At 47.5% G+C, this 22,408-nt stretch overlaps 1 protein-coding gene across 7 annotated transcripts in view; it reads left to right on the top strand.

Moving 5' to 3' along the window:
* Positions 1-22,408, top strand: part of micu3a (mitochondrial calcium uptake family, member 3a) — a 223,157-nt gene that overhangs the window by 99,670 nt on the left and 101,079 nt on the right. For 3 of the 7 annotated variants that reach the window (XM_072496845.1, XM_072496841.1, XM_072496846.1), the window contains 2 exons: positions 4,644-4,718; positions 5,087-5,128. In XM_072496845.1, the coding sequence (XP_072352946.1) occupies positions 4,644-4,718; positions 5,087-5,128 (117 nt within the window). The remainder of the gene's footprint in view (positions 1-4,643; positions 4,719-5,086; positions 5,129-22,408) is intronic. The other 4 variants (XM_072496843.1, XM_072496847.1, XM_072496844.1 and 1 more) reach the window with 2 other exon arrangements.

Here is a 22,408-nt window from a genome sequence, read left to right on the forward strand (position 1 = left end):
TTTAGGTTAAGAAGGGAAAGAATTAATGGGAACCTGAGGAGCAACTTATTTGCACAGAGAGTGGTAAGCATGTGGAAAGAGTGGTTGAGGCAGGGACATTGACAACATTTAAAAGGCATTTGGACAGATGCATGGATAGGAAAGGTTTAGAGGTATATAGGCCAAATGCAGTCAAATGGGGATAGCTTAGATGGACTTTTTGGTTGACATGGATCAGTTTCGGCCTAAGGGCATGTCTCCATGTCATAGATTCTATGATTCTAGGAATTGGCTCAAGGACAAGAAAAAACAACTTGTGGTTGACAAATGGTTATTTTTTTTGGATTGGAGCTTGGTATAAAGTAGTGTTCCCCAAAGATCAATGCCAGGACCACTACTTCTTGTATGAAACATATATATAAATGGCTTGGATCCTGGACTACAGAGTAGAATTTCAAAATTTGCCAATTTTGCCAAACTTGAAGGAGTGCCAAATAGTGAGGACTATACAAATCACCGGCAACATTAAATAGGCTAGCAGAATAGGCAGGCAAGTGGCAGATGATTAATTTATACAGAAATAGGGAAAGGCAATCTCGCCCTAATGAGCGGCATTTAATCCAGGTGATGGGGATCTCACACGTTGACTGGCAAACCCTCCATTGTGTCCCTTGGGGGAGGCTCATGGGGCTTAAATGGCCAGCGGAGGGATTCCCCAGTATTCAGGATCCCAGGAGCAGAAATCCCCCTCCCTCCACCCAAGATCTACCACCCAAGCAGATGTCAGCAGTTGACCATTGGAGGTGGCGCTAGTACCTCCAGCGCTGCATCCCACCAGTGCCCACAGGTGAGTGACAGCAGGAAGAGGGTCATGGGAGATGTGTGAGATGGGGGTCAGCAGTAAGGGCAGGCTCTCAGGTGACCACCCCATCCCACTTTCCGATGTCGGGTCCCTTGATCAGGCGGTCACAAACAAAACATGACGGTTTTGCTTTTTAGAGTTTCCATGTGGTGACTGGCCCATCAGCCGCTAATCCAATACCAGCAGTGGTGGGATAAGCCCCTCATGGGCTCCAATTGGCAGTGGAGCAGTCAGGCTGCCAAACCCAAATTCCCTCATTACTTTCCGAACTACCCACCCTCCCACTGCACGCCACACACAGTCCAAACCCAAGGAAGAGTGCTAGTTCAAAAACAGAACATACTGGATAATCTCAACAGGTCTGACAGCATCTGTGGAGACAAAAGGGAGATAACGTTTCGAGTCTGGATGACTCTTTGTCAAACCTAGAGAGAACTGGAAATGGGATCAAATTTAGACTGTAGTGGGGTGGGGGGGGTGGTGCGGAGCGGAGCGGTGGGACTGGATCGGGGGGCCAGTGATAGGTGGAGATTGACAAAAATGTGAAGGACAGAAGACAAAACAAATATAAATGTGGGTGATTAAGGCAAAGAAGGATGCTGATAGCGGCATATAAAGAGATTAGAATGTGAGAATAGCAGAACAAAATTGACCAGTGTGCCGAAGGGCAATAGGACTAATTGGCCCAGTGTGTGTGTGTGGGGTGGGGGTGGGTGGGGGGAAACTGGTGAGGGGAAAAAACAGATCAATGGAAGAAATGAAAGTAAATTGATATAAATAAAAATGGAGTGAAGGTGGAAGAGAGAGTTCATCGTCTGAAGTTGTTGAACTCGATGTTAATTCCGGAAGGCTGTAACGCGCTTAATCGGAAGATGAGATGCTGTTCCTCCAGTTTGTGCTGGGCTTCATTGGAACATTGCAGCAGGCCAAAGACGGACATGTGGATGTGAGAGCAGGACGATGAGTTGAAATGGCAAGCGACAGGAAGGTCTAGGTCCTACTTGCGGACAGACCGGAGGTGAGAGCCAATTAGCTGTTGGACAACTAACAAACATAAATTCAAGCCCTCATTTGGCAGGTGGCAGGCACCTGGGGCGCGATTCTCCGACCCCCCACTGGGTCGGAGAATCGCCGGGGGCTGGCGTGAATCCCGCCCCCGCCGTGTCCCGAATTCTCCGCCACCAGAGATTTGGTGGGGGCGGGAATCGCACCGCGCCAGTCGGCGGGCCCACCCCCGGCGATTCTCCGGCCCATCGCGGGCCGAGGTCCCGCCGCTGTCAAACCTCTCCAGCCGGCGTGGATTAAACCACCTTGTGAACGGCGGGACAAGGCGGAGCGGGCGGGGTCCGGGGTCCTGGCCGGGGGGGGGGGGGGGGGGGGGGGCGGGGGGGGGGGGGGGGGGGGCGCGGGGCGATCTGGCCCCGAGGGGTGCCCCCACGATGGCCTGGCCCGCGATCGGGGCCCACCGATCGGCGGATGGGGTTGTGTCGTGGGGGTACTCTTTTTCTTCCACCTTCGCCATGGTCTTCACTATGGCGGAGGCGGAAGAGACCCCCTCCCCTGCGCATGCGCAGGGATGACGTCAGCCGTTGACACTCCCGCGCATGCGTTACCCGACGAAGTCCTTTTGGCGTGGCGCCAAAGGCCTTTCCCGCCAGCCAGCGGAGCGGAAACCACTCCGGCGCGGGCCTAGCCGCTCAAGGTGAAGGCTTGGCCCCTAAAGGTGCAGAGACTTCCGCACCTTTGGGGCGGTCCGACGCCGGAGTGATCCGTGCCGTTTTTGGCGCCGGGTAGCGGACATCGCGCCAGTTTGCGGAGAATCCCGCCCCAGATGTTTCTCCTATATGGCATAGTCTGCAATTCAATTCATTACAAAATATGCACACACTTTCCCATCCGTCTCCTGAACTTGATTTGCTCATACACCATACTCATCAAGCTAGGGTTCAGTCTGTTCAAACACGCACAGCTTGAGCAGCAGAACCTAAAACAAAATAGACATTGAAGTTCACATGTCCAGTTTAAGCTTATTTTGGCATCAATTGCGCATAAAGGTTGTCATCTCTTTTAGGATGCTGAGCAACACATTGATGTTGGCTGGAGCTCTCTTGCAATCATTCCAGTTTTCTCTCACAAATCAATGCTGTAGTTTGACCTTGAATCTTATACATATTAGTGGAATGGTTTGCCTGTAACTTCAGAAGCTTTTGAGATTTTCAATTTTATCTGTGCAAGATCATTTCCAGCATTCTTTACTTCCTTTAAAATCTAAACAAGCATTAGCTTCAGTTGTTTAAATGTTCAAGCTGTTACCCACCAATTCTTTATGCACAGTGAACTGATGCTATTTGCACAAGTCTGAAGTAATGCACCTGATTAGTTTGAAACACTTTTGCAACTCGAGTGCATAGTGTGAACCAGCTCTGCTTACTAAAAGCACATTTAATTTGAGCCAAATTCATGAAAAGAGAATTTATACATGTCTAACTTTGGGACAAATGCAGAGTTCAACATATGTCCAATATTTTGGATTAAAAAAAAATATTTTCTTGATATAGGGATGGGTGCAGATTATTTTCAGGTGATTAAATGTTCTTCACAAGTGTTTACATCATAAAAGTGCCAGCAGTTGGCAATCAATTTAACAGGAAATCTCTTGATCCAAACTGGGACATCAGTAAACATTTAACTATAATTAATGCTACAAAAGACAGAGGCAAAGTTATACTAGAATTATAAATGGATATTAAAATCACATTTTACCGAGAAACAATCCCAATATAACTATTTGGCAATGTTAACTGTCTTATAAACAAGCTTTAAAAAAAATTTGTTTTGGTGCTTGCTTCATTGTAAGCCCATGTAGTTACTGTAACATTGTTGAATCCTGTACTATGATTTGATTTGATTTATTGTCACCGAAGTACAGTGAAAAGTATTTTTCTGCGGCCAAGGGAACGTACACAGTACGTACATAGACAAAAAAGAATAATCGACAGAGTACATTGACAAGTGGTACATCAACTAACAGTGATTGGTTAAGTCTGCACGTTCTCCCAGTGTATGCGTGGGTTTCCTCCGGGTGCTCTGGTTTCCTCCCACAGTCCAAAGATGTGCAGGTTAGGTGGATTGGCCATGATAAAATTGCCCTTAGTCCAAAATTGCCTTTAGTGTTGGGTGGGGTTACTGGGTTATAGGGCTAGGGTGGGGATGTGGGCTTGGGTAGGGTGATCTTTCCAAGAGCCAGTGCAGACTCGATGGGCCGATTGGCCTCCTTCTGCACTGTAGATTCTATGATCTATGAAGTGCGGAACAAGGGGCCAAACAAAGCAAATACATGAGCAAGAGCAGCATAGGGCGTCATGAATAGTGTTCTTACTGGGAACAGATCAGACCGAAGGAGAGTCGATGAGGAGTCTAGCAGTTGTGGGGAAGAAGCTGTTCCTATGTCTGGATTTGTGGGTCTTCAGGTTTCTGTACCTTCTGCCTGGTGGAAGGGTCTGGAAGAAGACAAAGCCTGGGTGGGAGGGGTCTCTGATAATGCTGTCTGCCTTCCTGAGGCAGCGGGAGGTGTATACAGAATCAATGTGAGGGTGACAAGCTTGTGTGATGCGTTGGGCTGAGTTCACCACACTCTGCAGTTTCTTGTGATCTATGTTGAATCCAATGGCAAGGCCAGAGACTTGGGTTTAAAAGTAGATTTCAAATTGTATTTTTAACTTCCTGTGAACTTAGCTGTTAATAGTGTTGCTTAGAAAGACAGCTTTGAATGCAATGTAATTCTACATTAATTTTATTGTAGCTTCAAGAAATTTTTAGAAAGAAAAATGAGAAACGAGGGAGAAGAGGTGATGATGACGAGAAGTCTGCACAGGTGGTGAGCACATGTTACTTTCCTGTTTTTGATCTGTGAGTAAGATGGCTATTTAAAAAGGATATCGCTTCCAGTTTAACCATAATAGTATCACTTTCACAATGTTAATTACTATAATTTCAAAAACCTTGCTGTTAAGTGATAATTTGAGTTTCAGATATAAATCTTATTTAACAGATCAAGGTTCCAGAATAAAAGGGGAAAGTACTGATATTAGACCTGGGGGTCGTATTCTGCCTGCCTGGCGTAGCCCGAGAATGTCCTTGTATGACTGATTGTATGTTCTAATTGCTTTGTCTTTTCTTTCCCTTTCCTTTTCTCAATTTCTGACTACAATCTGTAATTTGACACTGCACCATATGGCATGTAAGAATCTGCAACTTTTTGGTTATCAATATGCTCCTTCTCACAGTGTATGTATTGTTCTTTAATTTTTCTAGAATATTAAACTATGCAAAATGCATTACAGTGACATCAAAATATAATATATAACTTGATTAACAACATCCAATACTCCAAGTCTACCTTTTAGTTTCAAAGTATTTGAATTCTACTTTCCATTATTTTCACTATTCTGCTTCTATAGAAAATAAGTTATGCATGGTACAGTAAATCCTGTATATAAAAGAATATTCTGGACTAAATTGCAAGATTGTTGAATTCTAATAACTCTTGTATAACTCACTTAAAAATGTCATAACACTTGTATGCCATTTTAAGATTGGATCTAATAACGATGTATCAGTGGTTCGTAGTAAACTTTGAGTAAATGCCTTTGTCCATGTATATATAAAATGTGCATGATAAGACTGTTTTGATTGTATGTTGGGGATGGAAAAAATAGATCAAGTAAAAATGGGGAAATCCCATTGCCTGAGGTAAGTAATCTGAACCAGATATTTCATTGCATTTTCGTCATATTAAGCAGGTTGGAAAAATAAAATTACATAAATATAAGCTAAACAAAGAAACAAAGTCTATATATAATTTATGAAATTTCTCCATTGATTTTCAAGCATTTCATCGCTTCAGGTAGCCGTGTAACATTACTTTTTAAAAAATACATTTTATTGGAGTCATTTTCAAATATATGCATAACAAAGAAGATAAACAAAACCAACCATGGCAACAGCAAACAGCCGCAACCTCGTTTTTTTTAACAAACATTTTATTAAGGCATTTATGGTTTTATAACAACAAAAGACACAAGTACAAATGTAAACATAATTCAGTACGTAATACCCCCCCAGCCAACAACCATACCCCGCCAACATAGCTTATACACACAATTCCCAAGTCCCTCCATCTCCTCTTGCTGATCCTACCTAAACTAAACTAAATTATCTCCTCCTACCCCCCCCCCCCCCCACCCCCCCATTCCCTAACCACATCCCTCCCCCTTATTGTATCTGCTAACAGTTTTGTTTTCCCCGAAGAATTCGATAAACGGCTGCCACCTCCGGGGGAACCCTAGCATTAATCCTCTCAGGGCGAACTTAATTTCCTCAAGCCTGAGAAACCCGGCCATGTCGCTAACCCATACCCCCGTTTTCGGGGGCTCCGAGTCCCTCCACGCTGATGAGATCCATCTCCGGGCTACCAAGGAGGCAAAGGCAAAACGTCAGCCTCTTTCGACCCTGGACTCCCAGGTCTACCGACACTCCAAAGATCGCCACCTCTGGACTTGACGCCACCCTTGTTTTTAGCACTGTGGACAGGATATCAACAAATCTCTACCCGAATCCCCAAAGCTTCGGGCATGCCCAAAACATGTGGACATGATTTGCAGACCCTCCTGCACACATCACATACCGGTCCTCTACCCCAAAAAACCTGCTCATCTGGGCCACCGCCATGTGTCCGGTGAACCACCTTGAATTGTATCAGGCTGAGCCTGGCACATGATGACTCTACTCCGAGCATCCTCCCACAGACCTGCCTCCAGCTCCCGACCCAGCTCATCTTCCCACTTGAGCATCACCTCTCCTATCTGGGTTCCCTCCCACTCCATAAGCTCTTTATAAATTTCCGAGACCTTCCCCTCCCCCACCCCCATTTTAGAAACTACCTTATCCTGTAATCCCTGTGGCGGTAGAATCGGAAAGGGCGAAACCTGCCATTGCATAAAGTCCCTCACCTGCAGATAGCAAAACCAATTCCCACCCGGCAATTTGAACTCCCCCTCCAAACAAGGAAAGCTCCCATCAATTAAACCCCCAGCCTCTCAATACCTGCTCCCTGCCATCTTCGAAACCCCCCATCAAACCTCCCCGGGACAAACCGGTGATTGCCTTAAATTGGAGCCCACATCGACGCTCCATCCACCCCCATATGCTTGCGCCACTGTCCCCAAACTCTCAGAGGGGGCTTGTAGAGTACCGGGCCGGTGAGAACGGCAGAGGTGCTGTTACCAGTGCTCATAAACTTGTACCCCTACATGATGCCGCCTCCACCCGCTTCCATACTGACCCCTCCCCCACTACCCACTTCCTGATCATGGCTATATTTACCGCCCAGTAGTAATTTCTAAAGTTCGGCAGGACCAACGCCCCCCCCCCCCACCCCACCTCGGCTCCGCTCCAACTGCACTTTCCTTACCCGCCCACACAAACGCAGATATCACCGCATTAACCCGCTTAAAAAAGGCCTTTGGTATAAAAATAGGGAGACACTGAAAAACAAACAAAAATCTCAGGAGAATCGTCATCATTACCTAACCCTAATCTACATGTCGATTGGTTTTACCAGGTCGGTCAAGGCAGCCTTGAGGAGGAGTTTATAGAATGTATCTGTGATAGTTTCCTAGAACAGTATGCAATGGAACCTACGAGGGAACAAGCGGTCCTAGAACTGGTCCTGTGTAATGAGACAGGATTGATTAATGATCTCCTAGTTAGGGATCCTCCCGGAAGGAGCGATCACAATATGGTGGAATTTAAAGTACAGATGGAGGGTGAGAAGGTAAAATCAAACACTAGTGTTTTGTGCTTAAACAAAGGAGATTACAAAGGAATGAGAGAAGAGCTGACTAAGGTAGACTGGGAGCAAAGACTTTATGGTGAAACAGTTGAGGAACAGTGGAGAACCTTCCAAGCGATTTTTCACAGTGCTCAGCAAATGTTTATCCCAAAAAAAAAGAAGGATGGTAGAAAGAGGGAAAATCGACTGGATATCTAAGGAAATAAGGGAGAGTATCAAATTGAAGGAAAAGCACACAAAGTGGCAGATTAGTGGGAGACTAGAGGATTGAGAAAATTTTAGGGGGCAACAGAAAGCGACTAAAAAAGCAATAAAGAAGAGTAAGATAGATTATGAGAATAAACTTGCTCAGAATATAAAAACAGATAGTAAAAGTTTTTACAAATATATAAAACAAAAAAGAGTGGCTAAGGTAAATATTGGTCTTTAGAGGATGAGAAGGGAGATTTAATAATGGGAGATGAGGAAATGGCTGAGGAACCGAACCGGTTTTTTGGGTCGGTTTTCATGGTGGAAGACACAAATAACATGCCAGTGACTGATGGAAATGAGGCTATGACAGGTGAGGACCTTGAGATGATTGTTATCACTAAGGAGGTACTGATGGGCAAGCTAATGGGGCTAAAGGTAGACAAGTCTCCTGGCCCTGATGAAATGCATCACAGGGCATGAAAAGAATTGGCTAGGGAAGTTGCAAATGCACTCATGATAATTTACCAAAATTCACTAGACTCTGGGGTGGTCCCAGTGGATTGGAAATTAGCAAACGTGACACCACTGTTTAAAAAAGGAGGTAGGCAGAAAGTGGGTAATTATAGGCCAGTTAGCTTAACTTCGGTAGTAGGGAAGATGCTGGAATCTATCATCAAGGAAGAAATAGAGAGCCATCTGGATGGAAATTGTCCCATTGGGCAGACGCAGTATGGGTTCATAAAGGGCAGATCGTGCCTAACTAATTTAGTGGACTTTTTTGAGGACATTAACAGTGCGGTAGATAAACGGGAGCCAATGGATGTGGTACATCTGGATTTCCAGAAAGCTTTTGACATGGTGTCACACAAAAGGTTGCTGTATAAGGTAAAGATGCATGGCGCTACGGGTAAAGTGGTAGCATGGATAGAGGCTTGGTTAATTAATAGAAAGCAAAGAGTGGGGATTAATGGGTGTTTCCCTAGTTGGTAATCAGTAGCTAGTGGTGTCCCTCGGGGATCAGCGTTCGGCCCACAATTGTTCACAATTTACATAGATGATTTGGAGTTGGGGACCAAGTGCAATGTGTCCAAGTTTTCAGACAACACTAAGATGAGTGGTAAAGCAAAAAGTGCAGAGGATACTGGAAGTCTGCAGAGGGATTTGGATAGTTTAAGTGAATGGGCTAGGGTCTGGCAGATGGAAAACAATGTTGACAAATGTGAGGTTATCCATTTGGTAGGAATAACAGCAAAAGGGATTATTATTTAAATGATAAAATATTAAAACATGCTGCTGTGCAGAGGGACCTGGGTGTCCTCGTGCATGAGTCGCAAAAGGTTGGTTTACAGGTGCAACAGGTGATTAAGAAGGCAAATAGAATTTTGTCCTTCATTGCTAGAGGGATGGAATTTAAGACTAGGGAGGTTATGATGCAACTGGATGAGGTGTTAGTGAGGCCACACCTGGAATATTGTGTTCAGTTTTGGTCTCCTTACCTGAGAAAGGATGTACTGGCGGTGGAGGGTGTGCAGAGGAGAATTCACTAGGTTAATCCCAGAGTTGAGGGGGTTGGATTACGAGGAGAGGTTGAGTAGGCTGGGAGTGTACTCGTTGGAATTTAGAAGGGTGCATGGGGATCTTATAGAATCATGTAAAATTATGAAGGGAATAGATAGGATAGATGCGGGCAGGTTGTTTCCACTAGTGGGTGAAAGCAGAACTAGGGGGCATAGCCTCAAAATAAGGGGATGTAGATTTAGGACTGAGTTTAGGAGGAACTTCTTTACCCAAAGGGTTGCGAATCTTTAGGGGCTGGTTTAGCACAGGACTAAATCGCTGGCTTTTAAAGCTGACCAAGGCAGGCCAGCAGCACGGTTCAATTCCCGTACCAGCCTCTCTGAACAGGCGCCGGAATGTGGCGTCTAGGGGCTTTTCACAGTAACTTCATTTGAAGCCTACTTGTGACAATAAGCGATTTTCATTTCATTTTCATCTATGGAATTCCCTGTCCAATAAAGCAGTTGCGGCTCCTTCATTAAATGTTTTCAAGATAAAGATAGATAGTTTTTTGAAGAGTAAAGGAATAAAGGGTTATGGTGTTCGGGAGGCAAAGTGGAGTTGAGTCCACAAAGGATCAGCCACGATCTCATTGATGGAGGGGTCAGAACTGGCTCGAAGGGCCAGATGGCCTACTCCTGCTCCTCATTCTAATGTTCTTATGTTCTTTACGGTCTGTATCTTCCCCGCCAGTTAGAACGGGAGCATATCCCACCTTTGAAAATCCTCCTTCATTTGTTCAACTAACTGGGCGAGATTTAATTTATGCAACTGCTCCCATCCTTGTGCCACCTGAATTCCCAAGTAACGAAAGCTCCCTTCCACCACTTTTTAAATGGCAACTCCCCCCAGCTACCTCTTCTGCCCCCTTGCCTGGATCACAAAAACCTCACTTTTTCCCATAATCAATTTATACCCCGAGAACCGGCCAAATTCCCCTAAAATCCGCATAATCTCTCCCATTCCCCCTAACGGATCAGAAATATACAGAGTAGGTCATCCGCATACAACGAGACCCTGTTCCCCACCCCCGGACGAGCCCCTTCCAGTCCTTTGACGCTCTCAGCACCATCGCCAATGGCTCTATAGCTGAGGCAAACAACAGCGGGGAGAGTGGACATCCCTGCCTCGTCCCCCGGCTCAGTCTGAAATATTCCGAACTAACCTGATTCATCCGCACACTTGCCACCGGCGCCTGGTACAGCAACTGGACCCAGTCTACAAAACCCTGCCCCAATCCAAACTGCCCCAGGATCTCCCATAAATACTTCCACTTCACCCGGTCGAAGGCTTTCTCTACGCCCATAGCCACCGCCAACTCCACCTCTCTCCCCTCCGGGGACACCATGATGACATTCAAGAGCCTTCTAACCTTGGCCATTAGCTGCCTTCCTTTAACAAATCCTATCTGGCCTTCCCCTTTCACTCCCGGAACACAATCCTCTATTCTCGCGGCCAAAATTAGGGCAGCAATTTGGCGTCATCATTTAGTAGGGAGATTGGTCTGTATGACCCGCATTGTTCTGGGTCCTTCTCACGCTTCAGGATCAATGAGATCGAAGCCTATGACATTGTTGGGGAAGACCCCCTGCTCCCTAGCCTCATTAAATGCCCTCACCAGCAGCGGACCCAGCACCCCAGAAAACTTTATAAAATTCCACTGGATATCCGTCCGGTCCCGGGGCCTTGCCTGACTGCATGGCCTCCATGTTCCATGTGATCAGCCTGTTCTCCAAATCCTCCACTTTCTTTTGCAGCCTCTCCTGGTGGTCCTTCATCAGCCCCATATCCACCGCCATCGCGGCTAGCTGCTCATCGTGCTCCGCAACTGCCTCCTCCGTCTTCTGAATCACCTGGCCCTGAGCTTCCAATCTCTGCTCCACACGATCAATCCTGTCTTATTCGGATCCAGGTATTCCTTTCTTTGCTGAGCAAAGCTCGCCTGGAGAAAGATCACCAGCTGCTCCGTTGACCACTGGGCCGGCAGTTTTGGTCCCTGACTCGCCGCCATATTCTCTTGGGCTGCAGACTCCACCCACATCTTCGACCAACGATCTCTCCTTTTCAGACCACGTTTGGTCCACGATTCCATAAACTGGTGGGGAATCCTTCTCCTCTACTTCACCAGTCTCCTATTCTATCGGTAAATCGGGACAAAAGGGTCCCAAATGTCCACCACGAGCGGGAGCTAACAAATAAGCAACCACTCACTCCATGTCTGCCACCAGAACTCCCCAGCCACAACCTCCTTAAACACCCCACAAAATTCCCCCCCAACTCTACCCACTGCCACCCCAGCACCTGCCCCTCCTCCCCCCACCACTGACAACTCAATACTCCTTAAAGAAGTTGATGAACAGCTTCCACCTCGAGGAGAACCCCTCCTCCACACCTCTGATGGAGAACTTGATTTTCTGTCAGTGCAGGAACTCTGCCAAATCACTCACTCATTCGCCTGCACTCGGTCTCCAGGTCCCGCCAGTGCAACCTGTCTCCGGGATATCAGGGAGGCAAAGGCAAATGCATCGGTCTCTCTCTCCACCTGCACTCCTGGATCCTCCAACATTCCAAATATTGACAACTCCGGACCCTAAGCTCCTGTTACCCCAAATGTCTTCGACATTATATCTGCCCATCCTGTCCCAAAACCCCCCAACCTCGGACACACTCAAAACATGTGGGCATGGTTCGCCGGCCACCTTGCACATCGCCCACACCTTCCTCCACTCTTGGAAAGAACTGACTATTCCTGGACACCGTCATGTGGGTCTTGCGTACCACTTTGAACTGGATAGGATGCACGACAAGGCCGCATTAACCCTCCACAAAGCCTCACTCCACGCTCCAGCCCCAAAGCCCCACCCAGCTCTGCCTCCCACTTATGCCTAATCTCCTCCACCGGGGCACTCTCTGTCTTCATCAGCTCCCCATATGTGTCCAAGACCTTACTCTCTCCTATTTCTTCCTTGAACAGGAGTTTGGCCTGCTGCGCCGGGAGTGGCATTGCCGGCAACGAAGCCACCTCCTCCCTCGTAAAGACTCGAACTTGCAGATACCTGAACCCATTACCCTTTATCCATTTTGGTAGGAATAACAGCAAAAGGGATTATTATTTAAATGATAAAATATTAAAACATGCTGCTGTGCAGAGAGTCCTGGGTGTGCTAGTGCATGAGTCTCAAAAAATTGGTTTACAAGTGCAACAGGTGATTAAGAAGGCAAATGGAATTTTGTCCTTCATTGCTAGAGGGATGGAGTTTAAGACTAGGGAGGTTCTGCTGCAATTGTATAAGGTGTTAGTGAGGCCACACCTGGAGTATTGTGTTCAGTTTTGGTCTCCTTACTTGAGAAAGGACGTACTGGCACTGGAGGGTGTGCAGAGGAGATTCACTAGGTTAATCCCAGAGCTGAAGGGGTTTGCCCCAGCGGGGTTGGGACTGTACTCGTTGGAATTTAGAAGGATGAGGGGGGATCTTATAGAAACATATAAAATTATGAAGGGAATAGATAGGATAGATGCGGGCAGGTTGTTTCCACTGGCGGGTGAAAGCAGAACTAGGGGGCATAGCCTCAAAATAAGGAGAAGTAGATTTAGGACTGAGTTTAGGAGGAACTTCTTCACCCAAAGGGTTGTGAATCTATGGAATTCCGTGCCCAGTGAAGCAGTAGAGGCTCCTTCCTTAAATGTTTTTAAGATAAAGATAGATAGTTTTTTTGAAGAATAAAGGGATTAAGGGTTATGGTGTTCGGGCCGGAAAGTGGAGCTGAGTCCACAAAAGATCAGCCATGATCTCATTGAATGGTGGAGCAGGCTCGAGGAGCCAGATGGCCTACTCCTGTTCCTAGTTCTTATGTTCCTTCGGCACTGGTATGTCTCCTCCAGCTCCTCCAAGTCTGCAAACTTCACTACGGCAAACAAATCCCTAAAATATTCTATCTCCACCTGCCACCATCCCCGGAACCTCACATCCAACCCCGCTGGGGCAAACCTATGATTGTCGCAAATCCTCTTAGCGACCGGAGGCTTACCCGCACAAGAACCTCAAAATCACCCCATTAACCTCCCGCAAAAAAGGATTTGGGCACAAAGATCGAGAGGTTCTGAAGCATAAACAAAACTTAGGTAACACCGTCATCTTTACCGTCTGGCCCGACCAGCCAATGACAATGGCAGCACAACCCACCTCTTAAAGTACCCCTTCATTCCCTCCGCCAACTGCGGCAAATTCAACTTATGCAGCTCAGTCCAACTCCGAGCCACTTGTATCCCAAGAGAACAAAAACTCACCCCTAGGAGCCAAAGCGACTACCTCCCCAACCTCCTCCTTCCTGTCCCCGGGCATTCCTTGGAAATATCTCACTTTTCCCCCATGTTGAGTTTATACCCTGAAAAGAGGTCAAACTCCCCCACAATCCCCATGATCCTGTCGAAGCTCCTAGCCGGGTCTGAAATATACTGTAGGAGTACATCCATGTACAAAGAAATTTGTTGCTCCACCCACACATCGCTCAATAGCCCTCATCCCCCTCTAGACCCTAAGCACCATTGCCAGCGGCTCAATCGCTAAGGCAAAGAGCAGCGCGGAGAGTGGACACCCCTGCCTCGTCCCTTGATGCAACCCAAAATACTCCAAGTTGACCTTGTTTGTCCGAACACTTGCCTTATACACTTGCCAAACCCAGTCCACAAATCCCTGCCCATACCCAAACCGTCCCAGCACCTCAATAAGTACGTCCACTCAACCCGATTGAAAGCTTTCTCCATGTCCGTCGCCGTGACCACTTCAACTTCTCAGCCCTCCGCCTTCACAGATCCCATCTGATCCTTATCTATCATTTCCGGCACACAATCCTCTATTCACATCGCCAGAACCTTCACCAACAGCTTCAAGTTTACATTCAATAGTGAAACGGGGCGGTATGACCCACTGAGCTCTGGGTCCCTCTTTCTTTAAAATGAGTGATATCGAGGTCTGAGACAGCATGGGGGGGAGCTCTCCATCGACTCGTTTTATATCTCTACTAATGGACCCCAGCTCCAACCCAAACTTCTTGTAGGATTCAGCCGAGAACCCATCCGGCCCCGGGGCCTTCCCCGCCTGCATCACCCCATGCAATCCATTACCTCCACTCAGCCCGATCGGTGTCCCAAGTCCCTTCACCTTCACCTCTGCCACCCTCGGCAACTCCAGCCCATCTAAAAACTGCCTCATACCCTCATCCTCCACCAGAGGCTCCGAGCTACACAATTTCTGGTAAAAAGCCTCATACCTCATTCACCTTCTCCAGCTCCGTTACCACCGTACCCCCTCCATCTCTCAAACACCCAATTTCCGTCGCTGCCTGTCTCCTCAGCTGATGCGCAAGCATCCTTCTGGCTTTCTCCCCATATTCATATACTGGCCCTGCACAATTACCACACCACTTTACCCGTGGACACAATTCCAAGCTCCATCTGGAGCTTCTGTCTCTCCTTCAACAGCAGCTCCTCGGGCGCCTCCAAGTACTCCAGTCACCCTTTAGAATGGTCTCCACCAACCTTAGCCTCTCGACCCGCCACCCTCTCTTTGTGCGGCCGAGTGAGGTAAACTCCCGGCTTACCAGTGCTTTCAGCACCACCCGTAATGTGGAGGCGGAGACCTCCCCCATATTATTTTGCTTCACTAAGTTCCAGATAGCTACCCCTATCTTTTCGCAAACCTCCTTATCTGGCAATAACCCCACGTCCAACCCCCACTGCTGCTGTTGGGGACTCTCCTTTGCCACCCGCAATTCCACCCAATGTGGCGCGTGGTCAGACACCACAATCGGCAAATACTATAATCCAACCAATAATCAGCCGGTGCGTGTCCAGGTCTGGGATATTTGCCAAAACCTGCCTCACAAACTCTACATCGCCCAATTTGGGGCATATATATTCACCAGCATCACGGGCGCCCCCACCTCAAAATCCACCCTCTTATTGACCAACACTGCCACCCCTATCGTCTTCATATCCAACACCAAATAAAATGCCTGCCCCACCAAGCCCTTTTTCAACCTCGTCTGGTCCTCCACCTTCAAATGGGTCCCCTGAAGAAACACCACGTCTGCCTTCAAACTCCTTAAATGCATAGAAACGCTCAGCCTCTGAATCGGCCCATTTAATCCTCAAACATTCCACGTAATCAACTGGGTCGGGGGCTCCTCTCCCCCACCCCCCAATCCGTCATAGCCCCTCTTTAACCATATACCCCAGGTCCACCCTCGGCGCCTCTCAAGATGTCTGCCGTCATCTCCCATTAACTAATTGCGCCATATCAACTCCACCCACGTCAGCATCCCACCCCCTCAAAAACTAAGGAAAAGACAGTGAGGCCAACCGGTCCTCATGATCCACCATTGGCTCCTCCACCTTCCGGAGCACCGAACTCTGCACCTCCAACCTTTGACCCACTTTCCCTATAGCCGCCCTGATTGACTCCGCCGCCTTAGCCAGGTCCTCCAAGGCCTCTTTCTTGTGCTGTTGGAACATGACACTCAGAAACCTTCAATTGCTCAGTGGACCACTGGGCTGGCCACGACACTCCAAAACTCTCTGCCATCTTTTCCTCTGTCGCACTTTGAAAGTCCTCTCACCAGACTGTTGCCCCTTGATCGTTGCACTCCTCATTTGATAAGCCATAAGCAGGCCCTACCGGAGGAGAATTTCTATCTCTAACTGATCATGCACTTTGCACCAGAAAACACCACTCCATCGCCAAAGTGAAAAAATGAAATGAAATGAAAATCGCTTATTGTCACAAGTAGGCTTCAAATGAAGTTACTGTGAAAAGCCCCTAGTCGCCACATTCCAGCACCTGTTCGGGGAGGCTGGTACGGGAATTGAACCGTGCTGCTGGCCTGTCTCGGTCTGCTTTCAAATCCAGCGAATTAGCCCTGTACTAAACAGCCCCTTATCTAGCCCCTTATGTGCTCACCTACCTCCAAATCTAACACCTGTCCTGGTTCATTACCCAGTACCAAATCCAATATGGCCTCGCCTCTCATTGGCCTATCTACATACTGTGTCAGGAAACCCTCCTGCACATTGGACAAAAACGGACCCATCTAAAGTACTCGAACTATAGCGTTTCCAGTCAATATTTGGAAAGTTAAAGTCCCCCATAACAACTACCCTGTTGCTTTCGCTCCTATCCAGAATCATCTTTGCAATCCTTTCCTCTACATGTCTGGAACTTTTCGGAGGCCTATAGAAAACCCCTAACAGGGTGACCTCTCCTTTCCTGTTTCTAACCTCAGCCCATACTACCTCAGTAGACGAGTCCTCCTCAAACGTCCTTTCTGCCACCGTAATACTGTCCTTGACTAACAATGCACCCCTCCCCCTCTTTTACCACCTTCCCTGAGCTTACTGAAATATCTAAACCCCGGCACCCGCAACAACCATTCCTGTCCCTGCTCTATCCATGTCTCCAAAATGGCCACAACATCGAAGTCCCAGGTACCAACCCATGCCGCAAGTTCATCCACCTTATTCCGGATGCTCCTGGCATTGAAGAAGACACACTTTAAACCACCTTCCTGCCTGCCGGTACACTCTTGCAACTTTGAAACCTTACTCATGACCTCACTACTCTCAACCTCTTGTATACTGGAGCTACAATTCAGGTTCCCAAGCCCCTGCTGAACTAGTTTAAACCCTCCCGAAGAGCATTAGCAAATTTCCTCCCCAGGATATTGGTACCCCTCTGGTCCAGGTGTAGACCATCCCGATTGTAGAGGTCCCACCGACCCCAGAATGAGCCCTAATTATCCAGAAATCTGAAACCCTCCCTCCTGCACCATCCCTGTAGCCACGTGTTCAACTCCTCTCCCTATTCCTCATCTCGCTCGCACGTGGCACGGGTAACAACCCAGAGATAATAACTCTGTCCTAGATCTAAGTTTCCACCCTAGCTCCCTGAATTCCTGCCTTACATCCCTATCCCTTTTCCTACCTATGTCGTTGGTACCTATGTGGACCACGACTTGGGGCTGCTCCCCCTCCCCCTTAAGGATCCCGAAAACACGATCCGAGACATCACGGACCCTGGCACCTGGGAGGCAACACACCACCGCGAATCTCTCTCGTTCCCACAGAATCTCCTATCTATCCCTCTAACTATGGAGTCTCCAATGACTAATGCTCTACTCCTCTCCCCCTTCCTTTCTGAGCAAAAGGGACAGACTCTGTGCCAGAGACCTGTACCCCATGGCTTACCCCTGGTAAGTCATCCCCCCAACAGTATCCAAAGCGGTATACCTGTTACTAAGTGCCACTTGACAACAGCTCCTCCACAAACCACCTTCAAGTTAGGGTGAGCACGACGGACGTATGCAAATCTCCCCCGCAACAGCCAATCAGCAGCTCTGCTCTACTGCCCTCTGCTGGATGCTTGTCTTCACTTGAACAGCGAGGATCTCTTGCACAGGTACACCTTCAAGTTAGGGTGACCACAACGGACGTTAATAGGTGACTCAATTGAGGCATACAAGATGATCAGAGGATTAGATGGAATGGACAGTGAGAGCCTTTTTCCTCGGATGGTGATGGCTAGCATGAGGGGACATAGCTTTAAATTGAGGGGAGATAGATATAGGACAGATGTCAGAGGTAGGTTCTTTACTCAGAGAGTAGTAAGGGCGTGGAATGCCCTGCCTGCAACAGTAGTGGACTAGCCAACAGTAAGGGCATTTAAATGGTCATTGGATAAACATATGGATGATAAGGGAATAGTGTAGATGGGCTTTAGAGTGGTTTCACAGGTCGGCGCAACATCGAGGGCCGAAGGGCCTGTACTGCGCTGTAATGTTCTATGGTCTATGTTCAGTGGAGAGTTTCCCCAATTCCCATTGACTCCAGTTTTGCTAGGGCTCCTTGATGCCATACTCGTTCAAATGCTGCCTTGATGTCAAAGGCAGTCACTCTCACCTCACCTCTGACATTCAGCTCTTTTGTCCATGTTTGAACCAAGGCTGTAATGAGGTCAGGAGCTGAGTGATCCTGGCGGAACCTAAACTGAGCGTCCGTGAGCAAGTTATTGCTGAGCAAGTACCGCTTGATACCGCTGTTGATGACTCCTTCCATCACTTTGCTGATGATGGAGAGTAGACTGATAGGGCAGTAATTGCCAGTTTGGATTTGTCCTGTTTCTTGTGTACAGGACACACCTGGGCAAATTTCCACATTGCCAGGTGGATACCAGTGTTGTAGCTGTCCTGGAACAGCTTGGCTAGGGGTGCGGCAAGTTCTGGAGCACAAGTCTTCAGTACTATTGCCGAGATATTGTCAGGAGCCCATAGCCTTTGCAGTATCCAGTGCCTTCAGCCGTTTCTAGATATCATGTGGAGTGAATTGTATTGGCTGAAGACTGACATCTGTGATGCTGGGGACTTCCAGAGGAGACCGAGCTGGGTCATCCACTCGGCACTTCTGGCTGAAGATTGGTGCGAATGCCTCAGCCTTGTCTTTTGTATAAATGTGCTGGACTCCTCCATCATTGAGGATGGGGATTTTTATGGCGCTTGCTCCTCCAGTGAGTTGTTTAATTGTCCACCACCATGGCTGGATGTGGCAGGACTGCAGAGCTTCGATCTGATGTGTTTGTTGTGGAATCCCGTGGCTCTGTCTATCACTTGCTGCTTATGCTGTTTGGCACACACGGGTGCGTCACCAGGGTGACACCTCCTTTTTAGGTATGCCTGATGTTACTCCTGGCATGCTCTCCTGCACTCTTCATTGATCCCCTGGCTTTATGGTAATGGTAGAGTGGGGGATATGCCGGGCAATGAGGTTGCAGATTGTGGTTGAAAACAATTCTGCTGCTGCTGATGGCCCACAGCACCTCATGGATGCCCAGTCTTGAGTTGCTAGATCTGTTCGAAGTCTATCCCATTTAGCATGGTGCTAGTGCCACACAACCCGATGGAGGGTATCCTCAATGTGCAGATGGGACTTTGTCTCCACAAGGACTGTGAAGTGGTCACTTCTACTGATACTGTCATGGACAAATGCATCTGCAGCAGGCAGATTAATGAGGATGAGGTCAAGTATGTTTTTCCCTCTTGTCGGTTCCCTCACCACCTGCTGCAGTCCCAGTCCAGCAGCTATGTTATTTAGGACTCGGACAGCTCGGTCTGTGGTGGTTCTACCAAGCCACTCTTGGTGATGGACATTAAAGTCCCCCACTCAGAGCAGATTCTGCACCGTTGCCACCCTCAGTGCTTCCTCCAAGTGGTGTTCAACGTGGATGAGTACTGATTCATCAGCTGATGGTGGCCGGTACGTGGCAATCAGCAGGAGGTGTCCTTGCCCATGTTTAACCTAAAGTCATGAGACTTCATGGGGTCCAGAGTCGATGTTGAGTACTCCCAGGGCAACTTCCTCCTGACTGTATACTACTGTGCCGTCACCTCTGTTGGGTCTGTCCTTATTGTAGATTTGTTTATTTTGTAGTGTATAAAATGAAAAACTTTAAAAACATTTCCCCCCCCAAAAATTGATGATGCAGCTGATGATGGTTGGGCCAAGGACACTACCCTAAAGAAATCTTACAGTGATGCCCTGGAACTGAAATGATTGACCTGCAACCACCACAACCATCTTCCTTTGTGCTACGTGTGACTCCAACCAGCGGAGGGTTTGCCCCCAATTCCCATTGACTCCAGTTTTCTTTGGCTCCTTGATGCCATACTCGGCCTAATGTTGCCTTGAAGTTAAGGGCAGTCAGTCTCATCTCACCTCAGAAAGACTGGTCATGAATGCCACTGTCCACGCAAGACATGTGTAGCAAATGTTCTTTCCTTTTTCACACCTTTGTTTTATTTCCATCGTCCAGTCTGTATTTTTGTGTTCCCACATACAACAGCATTTGATGGGACCATAGTTGTCCAGTTAATTTTAAATCTATAAAAAATGGACCTCGGTTTTTGAATGATGGGAGAAGATTAAGAACGTAAGTAATAGAAGCAGGAGCAGGTCATATGAGCCCTCGAACAATTGCACTTTCCCTGCTGCTCCCCATAACCTTGACCTCCTTGTTCATCTATCTCATCCTTGAATATTTTCAACGATCCAACATTCACTGCAGTCTGGATTAGATAAGTAGAAAGAATAGCACTCATCTGAGAGAATAAATTTCTCGTCATATCTGTCTTAAATGGGAGACGCATTATTCTGAAACTGTCCCCTAATTCTAGATTCCCCCATGAGGCGACACATCTTCTCAGCCTCTACCGTGTCAAGTCTCCTTAGAATCTTACATAATTCAATAAGATCACCTATCTTTTTTTATAAGCTCCAATGTGAATCGTCCCAACCTACTCAAACTTTCTTCATAAGACAACCTCTTAATCCCAGAAGTGAACCTTCTCTAAAATGCCTCCAATGCAAGTATATCCTGCGTGCAGTTCTGCTTGCCACACTATAGGAAGAAGGGAGGGTCCAGAAGAGATTCACCAGGATGTTTCCTGGGCTCCAGTGTTTCAGCTATGAAGAGAGATTGATTAGGCTGGAGTTGTTTTCCTTGGAGCTGGGAAGGCTGAGGGGGACCTGATTGAGGTGTATAAAATTATGAGGAACATAGATCCGGTAGATAAGTAGGAACATTTACCCTGAGGGGCTAATAACTAGAAGGCATAGATTTAAGGTAAGGGGCAGGAGATTTAGAGGGAATTTAAGGAAACACATTTTTCACTGCCTGAAAGGTGGTAGAGGCAGTAACCCTTACAACATTCAAGAAACATTTGGGTGAACTCTTGAAATGCCACAGCATACAAGGCTATGGATCAAATAGGGCAGCACGGTAGCACAAATGGATAGCACTGTGGCTTCACAACGCCAGGGTCCCAAGTTCGATTCCCAGCTGGGTCATTGATTGTGCGGAGTCTGCACGTTCTCCCCGTGTCTGCGTGGGTTTCCTCCGGGTGCTCCGGTTTCCTCCTACAGTCCACAGCTGTGCAAGTTAGGTGGATTGGCCATGATAAATTGTCCTTAGTGACCAAAAAGGTTAGGAGGTGTTATTGGGTTACGAGGGCAGGGTGGGGAAGTGAGGGCTTAAGTGGGTCGGTGCAGACTCGATGGGCCGAATGGCCTCCTTCTGCATTGTATGTTTTATGTTCTATGTAAATGCTGGAAATTTTTTGCTCACTCACTTAATCTATCTAAATCTCTTTGTAAACTCTGTGGGTGGAATTTTCCTTTTTGAAACAGTGGTGGGCGGGTTTCACGGCGTGATTCCCATTGCTCGGAATGGCGGGAAATCACATTCAATTCTGCACTTGGATGCACAAATTAATTATGCACAGGTGAATATTTCTCTGAATCACCTGATTGTAAGAAGGGCCGAAGATCCAGGTGCCATATTTAACCACCACAGGTGTGGACACATCTCACCCTCAGCAGCTCATGTGTCTCCAGGAGACAGAAGTATCTTCAGCCAAAAGAAGAAGGCTGCAAGCACCCTACTTCAACCTTGAGGCCTTGACCAGAGGAGTGTGGATGCATAAGAATGTCCTATATCTCCAGGATGATTTTGGAAAGTATATCAACCTCATCTCATCTGGCCTGGGAGGCCATTGCAGGGCAAGCATTCCCGAAAAACCATCTAGTGCAGGAAGAGGATGAATGATCTCATCCACTCTGCCACCATAAGACCATAAGACATAGGAGCGGAAGTAAGGCCATTCGACCCATCGAGTCCACTCCACCATTCAATCATGGCTGATTTCAACTCCATTTACCCGCTCTCTCTCCATAGCCCTTAATTCCTCGAGAAATCAAGAATTTATCAACTTCTGTCTTAAAGACACTCAACGTCCCGGCCTCCACCGCCCTCTGTGGCAATGAATTCCACAGACCCACCACACTCTGGCTGAAGAAATTTCTCCTCATCTCTGTTCTAAAGTGACTCCCTTTTATTCTAAGGGTGTGCCCCCAGGTCCTA

The sequence above is a fragment of the Scyliorhinus torazame genome, chromosome 3 (genome assembly GCF_047496885.1).
Source record: "Scyliorhinus torazame isolate Kashiwa2021f chromosome 3, sScyTor2.1, whole genome shotgun sequence".
NCBI classification, from domain to species: domain Eukaryota; kingdom Metazoa; phylum Chordata; class Chondrichthyes; order Carcharhiniformes; family Scyliorhinidae; genus Scyliorhinus; species Scyliorhinus torazame.